This window comes from Pinus tabuliformis, chromosome 8 (assembly GCF_031772625.1).
Source record: "Pinus tabuliformis cultivar Carrire ecotype Pingquan chromosome 8, CPIR1, whole genome shotgun sequence".
In the NCBI taxonomy this organism is placed as follows: domain Eukaryota; kingdom Viridiplantae; phylum Streptophyta; class Pinopsida; order Pinales; family Pinaceae; genus Pinus; species Pinus tabuliformis.
In genome coordinates this window covers 933,043,727-933,066,374 of record NC_142294.1, presented here as the reverse complement: position 1 = coordinate 933,066,374, position 22,648 = coordinate 933,043,727, and the positions used below count along the sequence as shown (strand labels likewise).

Below are 22,648 nucleotides of genomic sequence, written 5' to 3'. Positions count from 1 at the left end.
AGTTTGGCTTGACAAAGATGCTCTACCTAGGGCATATCATCAGTGCTGATGGGGTGAAGGTGCATGAGGAGAAGATACGGGCTATCTGGGACTAGCAGTACCATGAGATGTGATTGTGTTGAGGGGTTTCTTGGGCATTTGCACATACTACAGGAAGTTTGTCAAGGGATTTTCACAGCTGGCAGCACCCTTGACCGATTCGACCAAGAGAGCTTTTGCATGGATTGATGGAGCACAGGTTGCCTTTGATCGCCTCAAGGAGGTGATGAGCAGTTGCCCGGTCTTGGCACTTCCAGATTTTTCCCAGCCCTTCATCGTGGAGTGTGATGCATCTGAGGAGGGAGTTGGATGTCACAGGATGGGCATCCCATTGCTTTCGAGAGTCGGAAGCTCCTACCACATGAGCGGTCATATTCCATATATGACAAAGAGATGTTGGCCATCATGCATGCATTGGCCAAATTTCGACAGTACTTGGTAGGCAACAGGTTTCGGGTGAAGACTGATCACAACAGTGTTCGTCACTTCATGGGGCAGCAAGGCCTCAATGACAGGCAACAGAGATGGGTCAGCAAGGTGTAGCCTATGACTTCAATATAGAGTATGTGCGTGGAAAGCACAATGTGGTCGCCGATGCTCTATCTCGGAGACATCACTCATGAGCATCTGCGATGACTGGAAGGCTCAGCTATTGGTGGAGTACTCCAAGGACAAGAGGGCATGCGATATCTTGGAGGGTACCCACACAGATGAGCGCTACCGAGTGATGGATGAGGTCATCTATTACAAGGGGCGCATTTTCTTGGTGCCCAACTCGCAGTTGAGAGAGAGAGTGCTCCAGGCAGCACATGACTCGCCATTATCTGGGCACCAGGGGTTCCGGAAGACATATATCGTACTCAGGGAGATATTCACATGGAAGGGCCTCAGGGGGGACGTGCTGAAGCACGTACAAGAGTGTGAGGCATGTTAGCGGAACAAGGGGGCGCTGATTCACCCTGCAGGAATTGCTACAACCACTTCCCATCCTCGAGGGGAATGGGAAAGTATATCTATGGATTTCATCACAGGGATCCCCACAGTGCAGGGGAAGGACTGGATATATGTAGTGGTCGACCAGTTGACCAAATATGCCCACTTTTTCGACATCCCCACCAGGTACACGACTGCATAGGTTGCAAAATTGTTCTTTCGGGAGATCTTTCGGTTGCACGGGCTCACTAAGAACATTGTGAGTGAAAGGGACAACTGGTTCATGGGAGGTTTTTGGCAGGAGCTTTTCAGATTGGTCGGGACTGAGCTCACTCCTAGCACGAGCTACCAACCCCTGACAAATGGCCAGACATAGAGAGTTAATCAGTGGCTGGAGGGGTATTTGAGTAACCACGTGACAGGACAACAGAGAGCTTGGATCAGGTGGCTACATCTGGGCGAGTATTGCTACAACACCACCCACCACATGTCTATTGGTATGACTCCTTTCCATGCTTTGGATGGATATGATGCATTATGTTTTGTTGATGTTGTTTTTTGAGACAACGGGACCCCAAAGGCCAAAGATTGGATCCAAGAGAGACAAGACATCCTCAAGGCTCTCAAGGATAACTTGGTGACAACATCAAACCAACATAAGGTGTATGCAGACCAGCACAGGACACAGAGGCATTTCGAAGAGGGGGACTTGGTGTACCTCCGGCTACAGCCTTACAGGCAGTCCACGCTGAAGCAAAAAGGGGTCGAGAAGCTACAACCCCGCTTCTATGGGCCATACCGGGTGATCACACGAGTTGGGGAGGTGGCCTATGAGTTGGAGCTACCTCCGGGGAGCAGGAACCACAATGTATTTTATGTCTTATGCCTTAAAAAGGTGCTGGGGCAACAAGTGACAACAGCAGCAAAGTTACCCCCACTGGATGATGAAGGCCACTTGGTTTTGGAGCCTAAGGCCATCTTGGAGAGGAGGGAGAGGAAACTGAGGAGCAAGAACTATTAGGGAGTTCTTGGTGTGCTAGAAGAACTTGTCGGATGAGGATACCACCTGGGAGGGTGAGCACATTTTGGAGCACCCAGCTTTGAGGTTGCTGAGCAGCAACAAAGGAGGATCGAGGAGGGGTGATTCGACATTATTTGGCAGAAGGATTTTCGTGAAGGAAATCTAGACTTAGAGGGAGTCTAGAAGGAACTTGTTCCTTAGAGGATTTCTAGCGTCAAAGAAATCCAAATCAGAGTTTTGCCAAGGCAACAACAAAAGAGGGAGAAGAGAACCTGTTCGACACTCATTTGAGCAAAGATGGTAGTTAATGGAATGAGGGATCAGGATAGATTGGATGGAGCATCTAACTTTGTCATCTGGAAGGCCAGGATCCTGGCAGTCTTGGACAAGGATCACATCCAGGATTATGCCTCGAAGACAGTTGTTGTTCCGGTCAATGCTGATCCTCTCAAGAGATACGAGGAGGCTCAAGCAAAGGCAAAGTGCATGATCTTGGACGGGGTCAAGGATCATGTGGTCCCACATATTGCTGAAAAGGACACATCAAGGGAAATGTGGGAGGCCTTGACCACCTTGTATGGGAGAACTTATGTTCAACAGAAGATGTTTCTTGAGAACCAGCTGAGACAATATCAGATGCAAAAGGGAGAAAAAATCGATCCCTTCCTTCTCAGGTTGCAAGGGATTTGAGACCAGCTGACTTCCGTGGGGTCTACACTAGATCCTGAGTTCATGGTCAGGACTGCCCTGAATGCAGTCACTGAACATTGGAAGACCTTTGTTCAGAGCATCTTGGGCAGGGCTTCTCTCCCCAGTTGGGAGGAGATGTGGGCAACTCTTCGATAGGAAGAGATCAGACAGTTAACCAAGGCGGGAAGTAGCAGCAAAGGAATCAGAGTCAAGAAGGAGGAAGAGGAGGATGAAACTCTCGCATCAGCGGGACAACAAGGGCATCAAAAGAGGTAAAAGAAAGACATAACCAAAGTCAGATACTTCAGATGTGGGGAACTGGGACATTTCGCCACTAAGTGCCCTAGGAAGAAGGGCAAGGAAGAGAAGTTTGACTTAAAGGCTACTCTAGCGAAAGCCAACAAGGAGGACGATGATGAGGATTGCGCCATGAGTGTTCATGCACCTCTAGAGAAGAGGTGGGGCGATATTGCGTTGTAGTCGGGAGGACTACACAAGGGGTAGGATCCTTGAGGTACCCAAACTCTTGGTTCACATACGGCTACGGGAGCACTTAATGACAATAGTAGAATGACGGGAGTCAGTTGGTGCGAGGGATGGAGTGACGGTGGTAGAGCTAGAGTGCCAATGTCTGAAGTAGCACAATAGAGTGTTGAGCAATGCGGGAGGCACAAAGCAGATACAACAATAGCGTAATAGCATTAGAGGGTTAGCACAAATTAGCAGCAGAGGTGGCTTCAACATCACGGCGTATCCAGACTAACCAGCATGTCAGCTTTTGGGTGGCTTTTCAGTGGCTTACTTCTTAGGAACTGAGTTGCAGTGCAACAGTTAGCAGTGGCAGTGCTATGGGCAGCATGATGCAGCATATTGAGAGGGAGTTGTACTGTAGATGTAGCAGTGGTAGTGGCAGAGTCATAGGCAACAGTACAGGTTGCAAAAGTGCAGTGGATGAGGGGCAACAGGTCGAGCATCAGCAGCACAGAGGACTGATGCCATGGATTAGTGTGATACTTATGTTGGGAAGTATTGCTAGAGCACATTCCTTGCTAAGAGGGAGTGTTGATTTTGGGTAGCATCGGATGTGCTCTAGCTCTGAAATTTTGTGGAGGGGCTAGAACACATGAGATCTCCAAGACCCATAAATCGTTTGGTAAAATTCCTCCTGGATTGTGTTTTATTAAAATAATTAATATTTTTAATGGGGTGAGAAGCTTCTAAGTGACGAAGATCAAGTCTAATTTAATCTTAGCCGTTGATTAGGGACTTAATCTCGATCATCGATTCATTAACAGGAAACCTATAAGAGGAGGCTTGAGGGCCAGTTGGAGATACACCAAGTTGATCAACTAGTTCAATTTTTCTGCGGTGTGGTTTGATGAGAAAATCAAACCAGTGATTTGAGTTGTAGTGAGAGGGCAGAAGCAGAGATTTTGATCGGAGAGAAAGTTCCGAGCCAAAGAGTACATAGCAGAGAGGCAGCTTGAGCATTAGGGAGGCAGCGTAGAGGCCTACACAGTCCAGGAGTTGCATGAGATGATGTAGTCCAGAGGGGCTCTTGCAGTGGCAGTGCAAAGTATTCGTTAGTAGTCTGAGATTTTGCTGGATAAGCGAGGTTCTGAGCTGGAGGGTTGAACAACAGTCTTCATCCAGCAAATCAATCCAGCAGAAGGGGTGACGCAGTCTTCTAGAGGCAAGACGCTAGCCAACGCAGTGGTTGCGTAGGGACTTCGCAGTGTTTGCCAGGAGGAGGTCAAATCTCTCGTTGGATCAGCTGTGACTTGGGGAACGAGGTACACCCTCGTATGTATTTCTTGTTGCTGTGATTTCTCTGTAAGGTTAGCTGGTGTGAGAGGCAACCTGTTGTACTCAGATTCTGCTTGCTTAATAATACAAGCCTTCTATATGCTGCACTGGTTTTCTTGCATTGGGTTCTTCTGGGGACGTGTTATCTAAAAATAACAGTGTCCCTTGTGTGTTTGTTTCATCTATTGTTTCAGTTTATGATCTGCATGTCAGTGTAGTCTGTAATAGTGTTTACATCACTGTTTATCTAATTAAATAACTTGTTGAATGAAATAACAAGTAGGAGATGTTAAACCATTAATTGCAGTAGGATTTTTGTTTGCAAAGATTCAGAAATTTTCACAGTTCATGTGTTTGTTATTCTCTGTAAATTTCAATTTGGAACATTACACCTGTTTTGTATATACACTGTTGTGTTACATGCCTCCACCCATAGAAACTTGGGCATGTCCTGGTCATATAACATAGCCTTTGCAGCCCCAACTATAGACCTGTTTTTCCACTCCGCTACTCCATTTTTTTGTGGATTGTATGGAGTTGGCTAGTCTCTCTTGATGCCTTCCTTCGTCTAGAAGCCCGTGAAGCCACTGTCTGTGTACTCTCCTCTGTTATCTGAGCAAAGCACCTTGATATTTTTCCCTGTCGCATCCTCTATTAGAGCCTTGAACTCCTTGAAGTGATTGAAGACCTCATCCTTTGTCTTCAAGAAATAGATCCATGTTTTCCTGGAATAGTCATCAATGAAGATAACGAAGTACTCAAACCCGAACGAGATTGTTGCTTATGTTTATACTATCGTCCTATGTGTCTCCTAGCCCTATTGCTCGGGGCAGGCACAACAAATCAGTTTGCTGAGAGATTCAGTGGATATAGGGCCACAAATATCTGAGTGTATAAGCTGTAACACACCATCTGGTCTACTGCCACTTCTTGGGAATGCTACCTTAGCATACTTCCCAAGTATGCACCCCTTGCACACACCATTATATTCTGTGGTCAATTCTAGAACACTTGTCACTATCTCCCTGAGCATCTTAAGTGCTCCATGGTGTGAATGCTCCATTCTCCTGTGCCATCACTCATTCATGTCTCTCCCACTGCTACTGTTATCACTGTTGTTGCTGCTAACTAGTGCCTTTGGAGAATCAAGTTGCAACTTGTACAATCTATTGCTACGAACTCCAATCTGCCTTACCTTTTTCTAGTTTTGGTGTTTAATGAACACCTTCTTCCCTACAAATTGGACATCATATCCCTTATCTTGTAGTTGGGATACTGAAATTAGGTTCATACCCAAGCTGGGCACATGCAACACATCTATAACATTGGTAGTTGCTCCAGATTCCCTCTGAATCTCGATGGTACCTAGTCCAACTGGAGTACATTTACTCTTGTTTCTCAGCCGAATAGTGAATTCCATCTTCTCCTTGTAGCTGGAGAAGTATTCTCTAACTCCTGTCATATGCGCTGACCCCCCATTATCTATATACCAGAAATTGTCATGTCCCCATTTTTATTCTTCATAGTACAGCCAGGGTGGATTTCTAGGGCAGGGGATGGCCAGGTTAGTGGAGCAGGTTTATGTCATCAGGGGTCCCGATGGAGTTTTGAGGAGTCTTTATGGGATTTGAAGGCATTTGCTTGGCATATTCCATCATCCGCAAAATTTGCCTTTCGTTTCGTCGCATTCTAACAACTTTAAAAAATCAGCGTTTTTATTGGGCATAACTTAATTAATTATACTCGAGGTGGCATTCTGGGGAGATTAATTGATGGAACACCTTAGTGTAATAGATCGTTGGAACCAGAACAAGAAGATCTATAGGATGGGATGTTGAGAAGAGACTTCTAGTGGCCAAAGAAAGTATGGTGGGCATTTTCCATTTTCCTTAGTTAAAAATGACTTTAATTAGTCATTTAATTAAGGAAAAATAATTAATTGGAGAAAAAAGGCCAAAAGTGACTTAAGTGAAAAAAAAATAAAAATAAAAGGTCACTTGATAAAGTCAATGGAGGAGCTTCTAGAATAATAATAAAATAATAAAATAAGATGCTTCTAAAGGCTTGGAGATCTATCCATGAGATCTATAGAAGAGTAGGAGAAGGTCATTTGGAGACATCTTGGATCTGATATTGTTTCTTGTATGAGAGGTTGAGAACCTGGTTCTCTACTCCAGTAGTAGCCCCAGGACGGAAACCCTCAGGTGATTCAGTGAGAGTGGGCGAGCACCCATCTCTTCCCTTGGTGAATCCATTCAAGATTCACAGGTTGCAGTTTATTGGTTTTCAGTTTGTTTTGGAGGCCGATTGTGGCATTATTGTAGATCTGTTTGAGGCCAGTTTATCTCAGCTATATGGGTTGTATGTGCATGTAAACCCTAGTTTATCTAATATAATAAAGCTGAGGTTGTTCATGTTCATTGTGTTATGGGATTGCAATGCTTTTTCTGTTTAATTTTACATGGAAATCTTCTGTTAAATGTATGATATTTTTATGTGAAGTATCTGTTCCAATTTTTTTTTTCATTTGGGACATTACAAAAACCCTGTGAAGTTGAGCTAGAGAGGCAAGCTATTTGAGCGAATTCATCTTCCAGTTTGGAAGATAAATCCGCGGCCTCCTGAATGTTGAATCTCTCTGCGGCCATATTGGAGAAATCTGAGAAATCTACTCGAGACAACCTGGGTATAATTCCTGTGTGCTTTTCTCTTCCTGTCCCTGCATAGATCTGTAGCTGAAACCTTTGCCGCAAAACTTCTGCGCCTAGATCTGGTCAATGAATTAACTGATTTGATCACCGAAACCCTCTATCCTACAAATCCTTTGCCTGCAAATTTTACTTCTGAGGCTATTTGAACTTTTCCTCTATCTGGATTTGGAAATTGAATCCTCTGCCTCTGCAATTCGCACTCCTGGCTAGCCTGTGCAGATCTAGAGAAATTGTGCCCAGATCTCCCTCTAAGGCTGCAAAATTTTTCTCCTCGCACTACTGAGCCTCCGATCTAATCTCCAATGCTCTGATACCATGTGAAAATTCCTTCATTGCAATTATTGTAAATTTATCTCCTAACTGTTCTGCAGTTTATTTGTTATTTCGACAAATATAGATAAATTCACAATTGCAATCTTCACCAAAAATGAAATATGTTGCAGAAAATAAAATCAAGAATTGAAAAGTAGATGCACACATGTAAAATAGACACCAATATTTTTGGACTAAACATCCTCAGAAAAACCGTGAAGGGAAAACTGGTACAATAGATGAGGGTTTATTTTATTATTATGCTACAATAAAAATCTGAGTACAATAATCTGGATGCCCAACTAGCAATCCTCCAACAAATATACTGGCAAAATACTAGGAGAGAATTTTCTCCCTCTGGAATACAATTGAGCCTCCCTCTGGCCTGCTGATTTTCGCTCCCCGACAACTCGACTTGCCTGGAACTTGCACTACTGGCATGGGAAATTCATATTGTCTACAAATCGACTCCAATTGAGTTGTCGAGCCTCCCTTTGCCTCTAGAAATGACTTGCTCTGCCTTCCGAGTGATCTCCCGACCTCCAACAACTGAAACATCTCCATTTTCGGCACTTGCACTAGCTATTTGACCCTCTCTGCAGAAATATTCGGCCTCCTCTCACCTGCTAAACTAGCACTAGAGAGACACTCGAAAACTCTCTAGAATTCTCCTGCTGCTGCTCCCTCAATCATCGATGCTCTCCTTCTGGCTCGAACTCACTTGTTGAATCTATGCAACTGGATAACTCGACCTGCCAAGGTAATTTGCTCTCCTCTTGTGTCTATCTCCATCCCATCGACTTCCTCTTATAATCTCTCGCCGGAGTACCAACGACCATGATTAAATCCTCATCAACAGCTAAGTTCATCTTAGACTCGATCCATGTGAGTCTCTAGAGTATTCTCGATCATCCTTAATTAATTCTCATTAATTAATCAATTTTCTTAGGTTAGACTTAGACATTTTTTAATTATTAATCAATTAATTTAATTAAGGCATTTCACAAGCTTATCTCGCGAAACCTTTTTTGGGTTTGGGAGATGTCGTGTTCCATATCCTCTTAGACACAAATCAAAACTAGAACACCTGTCCGATGCTACCAAAACCTAACATTGCAATGGTGTTGTCATGAAAAATAGAAGGTACCTCCTTGGAGGTAACAAGTCCCATTCATTTAGTAAGCATTTAAGTTAAAGTTTTCATTGTTATTCTTTGTGGTGACACAACAAGTTATGCTGTCCTCATGTATCAGTATATGCTTTAGATTAAATTTTCTTTCAAAGTGACAAATATAAATATCAGAATGGATTGTACATTGGACTGAAGATGCAAAGGAAATGCAAATGGTACGGCAAAATAGCAAGCAGGACCATAATGATCCACCCAATTTCTAACATAGAAGAAATTTGATTTGCATTCTTGAGTCTTGATTCAGGAAGAAGACTAGAAAGAGTAAAAATAAAGAAGAGCCTTTTTTTTGATAAGAGGAGACTGCTAGATATAAGGCTGACAAAAAATACTTAATTTTGAGAGATATATTCTATTTTTGAGAAATTAAATTCAACAGGCTTGTTATGTAGGTACATGCTGAAGGTGCTTATAATGCTCCATTATTCCGGCTAATACAAGGGAATACTTTCAAAGCCAATATGCGGTGAGACTTGTTTCCTTTGATCACAGTAGTAAAAAATAAAAAGAAAGATTAATTTCAGATAGTTTTGCAGAAAAAGAAAGAAAGAAAAACTGAGATTCTGAAATACAATACTAAACATATCAGAATTCCTTCAGGCAAATTGTTTTCTATTCGAAGCCCATCGATTGTTTTCATTGCACGAATCATAACATTTTCCTAAATATCCAGTGAGCATTAAAAATGATCATGAACTCTACATGCTTAAATGCTTACTGGAGTCTCTAGGATATTTTATGAAATTTGATATTTATAATTGACAATCTCTGCAACTATCCATATGTTGCATTAGAAAGCAATCTGTCTTGTCAGGTGATCAATGCAGTAACTTTAATATTCTTGCCTTTAGATCAGAATATCTAATTCTGTTCAGTGTCATTTGTCATAAAAGCTGTTTTCATTCCCCATAGTAAGACTATTCATGCCCCTGAAGTCGCAGAGCTGTTTTTATAGCACACTCAGGGCTACCACTCACTATTGTTTTAGATTGGGATACTTTATTTCTGAGCCATTTTTGGTGATCTTTATGGAAAAAGCTTTGTTGTCAGTTTCAGTTTTTGACTTCATTTTATCCTTGGATTGATGGGTAGACAAAAGTTGTCAATAGAACACTATTATATCATATATGCACGTCATATCTACCATCAATTGAATAAGCATTGTTATAGATACCTTCACAGCATTCAACATAGCTACAATGGGACCTCACATGCTTCCACTAGATACTCTCCTTTTGAGGTGTGTTAGATAGGTGTTCAATCTCTCGTTCACTATAAGCTTGAAGTTGTAGCTCTTGCTCCTACTCATAAGAAAAAGGAACAAGACAAGGCTACATCTTTTGTCAAGTACATACCAAAACTGTATGCAAGGGGCAAGGATGTTCTTCTCAAGTCCCAAGCTAAAACTGATGACCTACATGAGAAGTATAGGATCCTACAGCCCTTAGGGTTACTAATTGCAAGGCCAGTGGTTGATCCACCTTCCATCTAGAAATTTTGGGGAAGAAGGGGGAGTGCTGCTTCATGAGGTAACAATTATTGGCGTTCAGGCTGAGGGAACTTCACTGTTTTCCTTGGCAAAAACTATAGGGTCCTACATGGATTTTGAGAAGGAGAAAGGTATGGCTACATTTGGACAAATAAAGATTAAAGAAGACGCATCACTAGGTGATATGGTTTAGTTCACTGATGATGTATCTAATGCTTGTCTACATTGAGCCTGGAGCCTACTATCTCCGCCACCTTTCTGTATGCTTCCCTTAGGGTCTTGAATTGTCTTTTAGATTAAAACATAGCTTGCTTGAGCTATTTGGCATGTTATGCTCTCAGATCCACACATTCACCACTTAGAACTATAGGTTGGAGCCTTCTAGTGACACTGGTAGCTACTTGGCACTCCAACCTTAGGCCAATCCTTTTAGGATTGTTACAGCTAAATCTAACACAGTGTGCAAAGCCTCAGTAAATGACCTAGACAATTTGCAACATATGGGAGTGTTACCACTATCCCCTCAACAACTTCTCCCCTTTAGTGAAGAATGCAATTCAACACAAGGGAGGCTTACCTATTAGAGCTTAGAGATCAAGTAACCCAAGAATATTAAGCTAAGTGCCACCTAAAGATCCTACAATAAAATTCCACTAGACAAGGATATGGCAAACTAGGGTTTACAGTGGATGAAAGAGTAAGCTCAAGACTTGGGTTCAAAGGACCTATGGGCCAATCTAAAGGCTAGGGTTAACCTAAGAAGTCTCAAATATGTTATTTGAGTACACCAAATCAAGGAAAAAACTCAAGGCAGCTATAAACTATGGTTTCAGGATAGCAAAATGCAGCAAAAGACTAGTTTACATCAACAACAAATTCAACCGTTAAAAGTGTATAAAAATTATATGAGATGAACACTAAAGTTGAGATTAAAATAGGGAAAAAATTACAAAAAAAATTGACAGTTAGCAAAGGTCATTTTTATCTTTATTAAAGTGAGGCAGATCCGAAGTTGGGATCTGCCTCACTCTTGGTGAAGCCCATACCTAGCAGATACCCATCAACCCCTAAGTGCCATGCTCGAGGTGCTTGTTTGAGACTATATAATGTCTTCTTCAACCTAGACACATGTGACTCTATCATGTGCACCTCAAGTCCCTGTGACTAAATGTACAACTCCTCAATCACTCCATTAAAGAATGTTGTCTTCACATCCATTTGATGTATCCACCCCATCTTTGAGGCAACAAATATAGCAACCCTAATAGAAGTGTAACTATTGACTGGAGTGAATGTCTCCTCATAATTTATCCCCTCCTTCTGGGAGAACCCTCTCGCCATGAACCTGTCCTTGTACTTCTTGATGCTACATATGCAACATGTTTGATCTTGAAGATCCATATCCAATTGACCACTGATTTCCCCTCCAACGTCGACATAATGTCCCACACATCATTCTTCATGATGGAAGCATACTCCTCCACCATGACATCTATCTAAACCTATTGGCCTACCTCCTCATAATTGTTAGGCTCAGAGTCAACGATGTTTCTCATTAGTGCCATGTGACTAGGAAACTATCTTAGTGGTCTGTTGTCCCTTAAAATGTTCCTAGGAGCCTCCATATGCTCTTGAGCATCTCTTAGTGTCTGCTCAAGCCATCTCGACCTCCTAACTTGAAGAATGAATACCTGCTCCTCTCCTCAACCTTTGGAGCTTCTCGCTCTCGATCATTAGCCACTTCTGAAATTGTATCATGTGACTGTTGGTTTTTGGGTAGCATCGGATGTGCTCTAGCTCCGAATTTTTGTGGAGGGGCTAGAACACATGAGATCTCCAAGACCCAAAAATCGTTTGGTGAAATTCCACCTGGACTGTATTTTATTAAAATAATTAATATTTTTAATGGGGTTCCTAAGTTTAAACTTAGGAAAATTAAAATATTAATGGGTATTAATGAAATATGGGTGAGAAGATTCTAAGAGACGAGGATCAAGTCTAATTTAATCTTAGTTGTTCATTAGATATTAGATCATGACCGTTGATATCTCAACAGGAAAAGTATGAAGGAAGACTTGAGAGTCATTTGGAGACACATTGGGCAAATACTCCGTAACCCGATAGAAATCGATTCTCAAGGAGTAAGAGTTCGATTTCAGAGGGAGAGTTGCAGGGTGAAGCAAGAGGAGGGCATCAACATCAGTCTAAGACTGAGGAGGAGGTGACGTAGAGCATCAGAGGGACAACGCAAAGGGACAACTCAGAGAGGAAGCGCAACAAGGGACGCAGTCCTCACGCAAAGATGACACAGAGGTGATGCAGTGAAGGCTAGAGGGTCTTTGGGGTGTCAGAATTTCTCCAAAGGTAGGAGGAAAATTATCTCAGGTGTTCTTTCAAAGGTTTCTCTATGTTCTGCAAAGTCATTCCTTGTAAAGAGATTGTTGCTGAAGAATAATAAATAAACCCTCATCTGCTGCACCGGTTTTCCCGCATTGGGTTTTTCCGGGGAGTATTGTTCAAAAATAACTGTGTTGATGTGATTGACTATTGTGCTTGTATTTCACTCTTCTTTTCTCTATGCTATTATGCATGTTTACTGAAGGGTTTTGTAAATAACTTATTGTGGAAAATAAGTAGGAGAAATAAATCAGTTACTGCAGTAGAATTGCGTGCTAGAAATTTTCACATGGTATCAGCGCAGAGATCGGGCAACAAGATTAGAGAATTTGCAATGAGTTGGGAGCATGACGTTGGAGCAGCAAGGGACTCACGTAGTTCTCCCGGAAAATAGGAAAGCACGAAGAATATAATGGATCATGACTATTCTATATTAACTTCCAGACTGGAAGAAGAAGTCGCTTGCTTGGAAAGTTCTTCTTCTTCTGAGGTTTGGTATATTGATAATGGAGCTTCTGCACACATGACAAGAATACAAGAATGTTTCTTGAGCTATCAAGAAGAACAAACAAACTTCCAAATCACCATGGGAAATAAGTCAAAATGTACCCCCATAGGAAGAGGTACTGTAGTTTTTCAAACAGAAGTAAGGGATCGGCTTCGAGCTACCAACATGCTATGTTGCCTGGATTGGGGATGAACTTACGCACTGTATCTCAGTTACAAAACAAGGGCTATGATGTTTTCTTCATTGGGAAGAAAGTATATGTCAAACATCCGAGTTGGAAGAAGAAGGCCCAAATTGGAGTCAGAAGTAGCAGATTATATAAGTTACAGCTAGAATCTCCAATGGCACTGATAGGCAGCAGTGGGGAAATTTTTTTGAATGAACTATGGCACAAGAGGATGAGGCACTTACACCATGGGGCTCTAAGAATTCTCAGAAGAACCATCACAGGAGTTCCAGAATTAAGTACCAAATGAGACGATGTATGTAGAGGTTGCGTACTAGGCAAGTATGCCAAAGCGACTTATTCCAAAAGTAATAATAGGGCAAAGAGTGTTCTGGGATTGATACACTCAGATATCTGTGGACCCATGTCCACAAAAGCTCTTAGTGGTGCCGAATATTTTGTCACCTTCATTGATGACCATTCTAAGAAGACTTGGATCTACTTTCTAAAAACCAAGAATGAGGTTTTTGATTGATTCAAAGAGTTTAAAGCTCTGGTTGAGAATTTGACAAGGAAGAGGATAAAAGTGTTGCGCTCAGACAATGGTGGAGAATACATTGATAAGGACTTCACTAATTTCTGCGCAAGGGAAGGCATCAGAAGGGAATGGACAACTCCATATAATCCGAAGCAGAATGGAGTAGCAGAGAGGAAGAACATGACTATTGTTGAAGCAACAAGGGCAATGTTGTATGATCAGTATACGCCCAAATTTCTATGGGCAGAAGCATGGAACACAACAATATATGTCTAGAACAGGACTCCTCACAAGGCATTAGGTAAGATTACTCCGAAGAGTGTTTTTATCGGCAAGAAGCCTGAGGTGAGTCATTTCAGAATATTTGGGAGTTTGGCATACTACCATATACCCGAAGAAAAGAGGAAGAAGTTGGATCAAACTGCAGAAAAATGATATCTTGTGGGATATAGCAAGAATGCTAAGGCATATAGAATCTATCTTTTGGGAAATAGGAAGATCGTAGTATGACGAGATGTAAAGTTCATGGAGGACAAAGCTTTCAGGAAATCCCGAGAAATGCCTTCCGAAGAGTAGTCAAAGGATGATCCATTGGTCCAACCACTTCGACCAGCAGAAACCAACACCAATATTTCTCCAAAAGACAACAATCCAAAGGTATCACAACTGGTGGAGTCTCAGGAGGAGGAGAAAATAGATGTACCCACTACCAATGGAAGAACGAGTTGGGAAATTCGACAGATACTACGAGATGCAGAGGATTTCGTTGGAGGTCCTAGGAACGAGAAAAGGGAGTGTAGACAACCAGATAGATACCAAGCCTTGGTGGCTCAAGTTGAAGAAGCCTCTAGTTTTTAGGAGGCCATTCAACATCAAGTATGGGTAGATGCTATGGTGGAGTAATACAATTCCATAATGGTCAATGATGTTTGGGAAGTGGTACCTAGGCCTCAGGACAGGTCAATTGTAGGTTCGAGATGGATCTACAAGGTCAAATATGCTGCAAATGGCAGTGTGGAAAAATACAAAGCCAGGTTCGTGGCTAAGGGGTATGCTTAGAAGGAAGGGATAGACTACGAAGAAACCTTCGCCCCAGTAGCCAGGTATACTTCTATTAGATCTGTGGTATCTCTTGCAGTACAGATCGGGTGGGAGATTCACCAGATGGACGTCAAGACTGCGTTCTTGAACGGGGTGATAGAAGAAGAAGTATACATTGAACAACCAGAGGGTTTTGAGACACATGAGAAGAAAACTCATGTATGCAGGTTGAAGAAATCCTTGTATGGGCTTAAACAAGCACTTAGAGCATGGTACGGTCGAATTGATGGTTACTTGTAGAAGATGGGATCCGTCAAGAGTGACGAAGATCCCAACCTCTACTATATGATTGTAGAGAATGAGCCTCTAATTCTGGTGTTATATGTGGATGACTTGTTTCTAACAGGTTCATCCAGGCTCATCAAAGATTGCAAGGAAAACCTAGATACAAAATTTGACATGAAGGATTTGGGACGGATGCATTATTTTCTGGGGTTGGAAGTTTGGCAGCAGAAAGGTGGAATTTTCCTTGGACAAGGGAGATATGTTACAGAAATTTTGAAAAGGTTCAGAATGCAGAACTACAGACCTATGGTTACTCCAATGATTACCAACTAGAAGAAGATTGATGCGTCTAAAGATAAAGAAGTCGATCCCACCTTGGATAGGCAACTCATAGGGTCCTTGATGTATTTGGTCAATACTAGGCCAAACATTTGTTATGCTGTCAACACCCTCAGTTAGTTCATGGTAGAACCAAAGAGGGCGGACTGGGCAGCAACCAAGCATGTTCTCAGATTATACGAGGAACAATCAAGCATGGATTAATGTACACTCGAGGCAATGACATCAGGCTAAGTGGGTTCACTGATGCAGATTGGGTTGGAAGTTTAGTAGATCGGAAAAGTATCACTGAGTATTGTTTCAACATTGGATTAGGAATGACCTCCTAGTGTAGCAGGAAACAAAAATCCGTAGCTCTGAGCTCAGCTGAATTTGAATATATGGTAGCTAGCACAACATCGTGTGAAGCCATATGGCTTAGGAAGTTGCTTGTGAATCTATTTAGGAGAAGGATGGAAGCGACCAATATTTTGTGTGATAATTAGAGTTGCATCAAGCTCTCTGAGAATCTAGTTTTTCATGATCAGTCGAAGCACATTGACATCAGGTGTCACTTTATCAGAGACTGTGTCCAGTGAGGGGCAGTACAGTTACGATACACTCTGACAGGAGAACAGGTGGCAGACATTCTCACCAAGGCTCTAGGAAGAACAAAGTTTGTTTATTTCAGGGAGAAGATGGGGATGATTGGGAATCCGTTTTAGTAGCAAAAGCGGATAGTGCATGGAGTTGTAGTGCAGCAGTTAGCAATGGCAGTGTTATGGGCAGCATGATGCAACATATCGAGAGGGATTTGCAGTACAGATGTAGCAGTGACAGTGGCAATGTCATGGGCAGAAATACAGGTTGCAGCAGCACAGTGGATGAAGGGAAGTAGGCAGAGCATCAACAACGTACAGGACCGATGTCGTGGATCAAGGTGATACTTCTGTTGGGAAGTATTGCTAGAGTACATTCCTCGCTAAGAGGGAGTGTTGGTTTTTGGGTAGCATCAGATGTGTTGTATCTCCGAAATTTTGTGGAGGGGCTAGAACACATGAGATCTCCGAGACCCAATAATCGTTTGGTGAAATTCCACCCGGATCGTATTTTATTAAAATAATTAATATTTTTAATGGGGTTCCTAAGTCTAAACTTAGGAAAATTAAAATATTAATGGGTATTAATGAAATATCGGTGAGAAGCTTCTAAGAGACGAGGATGAAGTCTAATTTAATCTTAGCCATTGATTAGAGATTAGATCACAACCGTTGATATCTCAACAGGAAAAGTATAAAGGAAGACTTGAGAGTCATTTGGAGACACACTAGGCAAATACTTAGTAACCCGAGGGAAATCGATTCTCAAGCAGTGAGAGTTCGATTTCAGAGGGAGAGTTGCAAGGTGAAGGAAGAGGAGGGCATCAAGATCAGTCTGAGACTAAGGAGGAGGTAACACAGAGCATCAGAGGGACAACTCAGAGAGGCAGCACAGCAAGGGATGCAGTCCTCACGCAGAGATGACACAGAGGTGACGCAGTGAAGGTTGGAGGGTCTCTGGGGTGTCAGAATTTCTCCAAAGGCAGGAGGACAATTATCTTAGGTGTTCTCTCAGAGGTTTCTCTATGTTCTGCAAAATCATTTCTTGTAAAGAGATTGTTGTTGAAGAATAATAAATGAACCCTCATCTGCTGCACTGGTTTTCCCGCATTGGGTATTTCCGGGGACTATTGTCCCAAAATAATTGTGTTGATGTGATTGACTATTGTGCTTGTATTTCACTTTTCTTTTCTCTATGTTATTATGTGACAACTACAATAGAATTTATTTTGATGTTTACTGAAGGGTTTTTATAAATAACCTATTGTGGAAAATAAGTAGGCGAAATAAATCAGTTACTACAGTAGAATTTCGTGTTAGAAATTTTCACAGTGACTTCCTCAAGGCCTTATGCTCCTCAAATCTCACATCCTTGCTCACCACATTCTTCCCTTGTGATGGGGTGTACTCCTTGTATGCCTTGGAAGCTCCACTGTAACCAACAAAAATGCCCTTCAATCCTGAGGGTTCCAACCTCGCCCTCTTCTCTAAATGGTACATGGATATACATTGGACACCCGAAGAGGCATAATTGCCACACCTTTAGTTTCACTCCTGTCAACACCTCCTTAGGAAGTTAGGTGTCTTATCCCCCAAGATTTTTTGAGGACTCCTGTTATGAATGTAGACTGGTGTATTACACACTTATGCTCACAAGAAAATAAGTAGATCTTGATCATGATTAATGGGTTTAGCAGCCCTAACAATGGCCCTATTTTTCCTTTAAGCAACCCCATTCTGCTACAACTTGTAAGGAACTGTCAGCTCTTTCTTGATGACTGCCTTTCTGCAAAAGTCCTTGAACTCATTAGAGGTATAATCACTCCCATTTTTCGATATAAGGATTTTGACCTTCCTCCTTGTCTGGTTTTCCATGGGAGCATTGAACTCCTAATTCTTGAAACCAATTGAAGACCTCATTCTTGGGCTTCATGAAGTAGATCCATGTCCTCCTAGAACAATCATCTATAAAGGTCACTTGATAGTTGTACACACTCAACGACCCGACTGAATGTACTAGATCCAGCAACCCTTTGGACCTAGAATCATTACTTGGGAAAGCAGTCTTGCCATACTCGCCCAAAGAACACCCTTTGCAAACACCTTACTGCTCCATGCTAAACTTATGAAGACCAATGACAATCTCACATAAAATAGGTAAAGCCTTGTGATGCAAATGTGTCTTCCACCTGTGCCAAAACTCACACAAGTTGTCACTTTCATGAATCAATGCTCTTACTGGTAGATCCCTCAACATATATAGGTTCCCTTCTCTCCTCCCAATTGTTTGGCTTGACCTCAAATTGGAAATTCTCAACCTAACCAATACCTGCCCATCTTTGAAGAATACTTCATACCTTGTCCCACATGGTTGAGACTGCTAGATGGTTCTTGGTCAGTCCTGGAACAAACCATACCTTTGTCAACTCCAAAGGCTTCCCTAACTCTTGCTGAAATTGGATAGCACCAATCCCCTCTACTGCACACTTGGCATTGTTTCCAATCTCTACATGTAGCTTTGAGTCCGTGTTTGAAATGTTGTTGAATAAATCACATGATTTCGTCATGTGCCAGGAAGCGCAACTGTCCACGAACCATGCACCCTTGGCTATGGTGCAAGAAAGTTAAGCTACAAGTGATAATTCCTTCTCAAATTTGTTGGTAAATTTAGTCACCTATGTATTTGTTGACGTTGCTACTTGAGTCTTTCCCTTGCCCCTCCTCTTGTTCGGACATTGACCTGTGTTGCACCGATTTTTTCAACTTTCTAAGGAAGCAGGATCCAGAAGCTTGAAGGATTTTTTTTCAAATTTCAAGATCATCAACTAGCAGTTTGTCATGTCATTGTAAACCCATTCTGCAAATTTGTAATGTAAATGATGCTAGTACAACTGTTAATTATGTAACAACCTAAGTAAGCTTATGATTTTTGCGATGGATTTCATCTCAGGAGGTTTTTCATCTCACTGATTATCTGTGTTTTTAAACGCGGATGATCGACAGAGTTTTTCCCTCTAGCCTCAACCCCAAAGATAGAGTGTGTTGTCGCACAAAGTGTCTAGGCACCGCGACAACGCTCACAGTAAGGGCTGTCACTCTTGATCCTTTACTCACTTCGTTTAGACTCTCTCCTAGGCAAGTCAAGGGGGGTAGTCGCTAAGGTGAATGAATGAGAAAGCCTGTGGAACATAAACTCTAGGAGACTTAAAGATGGGCAACTCGACGAATGTAAATGGGTTTTGATTAACTCAAATGAATAGATTAAACGTTAATGTAACCAAGACACGACCACAAGATAGAAACAATTATAGACTAGTGCCTTTATGCTCAATTAACCGTAGATTAAGTAAGAAAACAAGCTATCTAGAACAAATTTCCAATATATGATGAATAGTGACAATCAGGTATGATCAATACAAACGCCCAAAACTTTAACATGCAAGAGATTTTAGATTTAAAATGATTTTCATTTACTGCCCAAATCTAGATTCAAGTAACTTTTTCCAATAGTCAATTTGACTTCAAAAAATTTATCGCACTTTGACCATAGAAAAATATGAGAATGCATTTAATCACCAAATAACACTAAGGAACTTCAGATAAACAATTTAATTATTCCTTAGGAACTTAATTTAATGTGAAAGATGAAGAAAATAAATCAAAGAGTCAATAAAATAGATTTTTAATGGGCTGTAGGCCACATTAAAAATACTTAATGTGAAAGCATAAATCCTTCAATTTATTTTATTCCAAATTCTAAAGTCACCAATTTTGCTTCTTTTTTTTTTAATTTTTAGATTTTTAAATGTTTTTCAAATCTTTTAGATTTTTTTAATTTTTAGATTTTAATTTTTTTTTTTTTTTATGATTTTTAATGAATTTTTTAAATCAAAAAAATAAAATAAAGGAAAAAATAAAATATCAAAAAGTTAATTCTTTAAAAGTTTTTTAATTTTTTAGATTTTGGAAACTTTATATTTTTTAATCAAAATCAAAATCAAAAATAAAAAAGGAAACCTGAAATAAAAAATAGACAAAAATGAAAATAAAAAAATCAAACTGAAATAAAAATATTAAATCTAAACTCAATTCAAATGAAACTAAAAAATAGACATATGCTATAATCCTAACTATATACAAACCTAAACTAAACGAAAAGAAACTTAACCTAACCAATGAATATATACAAAATAAAATGAAATCGAATGCATTTATATTTTGCAGCTGCAGGCCTTGACGACAGAAGAGGGAATACACAGGTCTAAGGTTGAGCAAAGGGAAATGGAGAAGCCGTTGGAGGGGCAGGACTTGCAAGAGGCAGCACGCAGGTGGAGAAGGACGATGGACATGCGGGTTTGCAGGTGGACAACAGCGAGGAGGGGTGCATAGGTATGGCAACAACGATGGAAAAGAATGCGGGTGCATCAAGGAGGTAGCGTATGAAGGAGGAGGGTTTTTGCAGGTAGACAACTACGACGAGAGATGGCGCTGTAGAAGCCGAACAACATGGAGAGAGCTAACAACGTGGATGGATGGCGAGGAATGGAGCTGTGTGAGGGGTGTGGATAGCACGCAGGTTTGCAGCTCTGCGGGTATGGTTTGCTTGTGATGCAGGTTCGACAACAACAGATCTGGAGGAACGGATGGCAGCTAGAGACGTAGGTAGCAGGTGTTTGAGATGAAGAGGAATCTACAGTTCGCAACAAAAGGCTGTGGGCCTAAAAAAGTCGAAATTCTTCTGCAATAGAGAAATTGAAAAGTAGAGAGATTTGAAAACCCTAGGCAACAGACAGGAAGCCTGAGAAGCGAAGAAAAATCCCAGATTAAAATGTTATACTTCAGCTTTAAATTTAACCCTGAAACCTAAAAAAAATATCGAGATCTAAAATACTTTTTGGAACCCTTATGAATTTTTCTAGTTTAAAAAGTTTTAAATTTAAACCCTTGGACTGTAAAAGGCTGATTAATATTCCTGCAAAATGATGTTGATGAACCCCAAAGATCTAGCTCTTACCCTCTAGGGCCTAGGTCTAGACTTTATATAGATTTCTCCTTCAGATCTGTAGCTACAAGACAACAATAAAACACCCAAACGATATATACAAAAACCCAGAAAAAACCCAAGTCAGAAAACCAAAAAAATTACAGATCTATGCATAGGAATAGCAGCTCTACCACACTTAGGGAGTGTGAGTCCAACTCTACTCCCAGATCTGATAATCTGAGGCTCTCAACAACGATATTTATCGATTTAGCACGAAAAAAATTAAATTTTAAAGTTTAAAGTAGGTGCTGAGCTCAAAACCCTTCATGCATCACCCATAAAAAATATCTTCTGATAAGCTCGGGATCAAATTAAGCCGAGCTCTTCAAAAAACACAGATCGGGAGTTGGCTGGTCCAATTGAAAACTTCCCCGAACACCCGATAATCTAAAAATCAAGACTTTCCTGAAAAACTCAATTCAACCATCAACATAGAGCGAGAAAATGATAATAAAATTCAGATAAATAGAGATACCTGCTATTATATTCAAAACTTAAATTATCATTCAAACCCCAATGACCGATCAAGATACTTGTACTCAAATCACTCTTCAGAAAGCTATCATCAATGGCTAAAAAGAAATCTATGCATGAAAATGACACATCTTACAGTGTTTCCACGAAGAGTAACACCAACAGAAATCAACCCCAAAGTCTTTCTTTATTGCTCATAAAAATATTACAAGAGAGCTTTTCACTTATCACACGATCAAAAGATCCGATGAACTGACTGAAAAATGACCTCCTATTTAAAGATAAATCCTCCAACGGCTAGTTCGAGTGATCCTCGTCAAAGCAATCCCGACTGTTGATGAGGATCAAAATTCTTTTTAATCTCATTTGTCGAAATTTTAAATTCTTGAGGAAATTCGAATTTTTCAATTAAATGCATTTTAATTAATTCAAAAATTAAAATTTTGAATTAATTTCCTCAAAATTTTGACTTTGACTTAACCCCAGGGACCAAAGGCTTAAAATTTAGCAAAATAATTAATTTACCTTAGTCCCTGGACCTCTTAAAATTTATTTTTTAAGGACCAACGAATTTTGCCTTCGGAAAATTTAAATTTACCTAGGACTTAGAATTAATTAAATTTCTGGCTTAGGATTTTAATTAATCTTTGACCAGAAAATTTAATTAATTAACCTATGAGGGGATAAATTATTTTTCCAACTCTCAAGACACTTTACATCATGATTTTCACATTTTTTACATCTCAAGGGGGAAAACCCATTTGCAAAAGACCCTCACAAACTACCCAGTTCTGCGACACAAATATAATCTAGTAGACTAAGCAATTTGTAATAAGATAACTTTACCAAATAGTTAGGATTATTCCCAAATCACTTTTACATAAAGTTGATCTAGAACACTAGGACTACCATAAGATCCCAGTGACAAAATCCATTCCATCTTTGGGGTAAGGCTGAAGGAAAACTCTGCCGACTATCCGAGAATGGATCGGTGAGACAAAAAACCTCCCGGAATGTAGATCGTCACCAGAAAAGTAGGTTTACCTAGGTAATTACATACACGACACGGATCTGCTGAGATTATTTAC

General features: G+C 40.8%; 1 protein-coding gene across 4 annotated transcripts in view; it reads left to right on the top strand.

The window, feature by feature from the left end:
- Nucleotides 1–22,648, top strand: part of LOC149238578 (rhodanese-like domain-containing protein 14, chloroplastic) — a 422,676-nt gene that overhangs the window by 76,434 nt on the left and 323,594 nt on the right. For all 4 annotated transcript variants that reach the window (XR_016245402.1, XM_089367007.1, XM_089367006.1 and 1 more), the window contains exon 3: nt 9,094–9,167. Coding sequence is in view for 3 of the 4 variants with exons in the window: in XM_089367007.1 (XP_089223133.1) it covers nt 9,094–9,167 (74 nt within the window). In the remaining variant the exon portion in view is untranslated. The remainder of the gene's footprint in view (nt 1–9,093; nt 9,168–22,648) is intronic.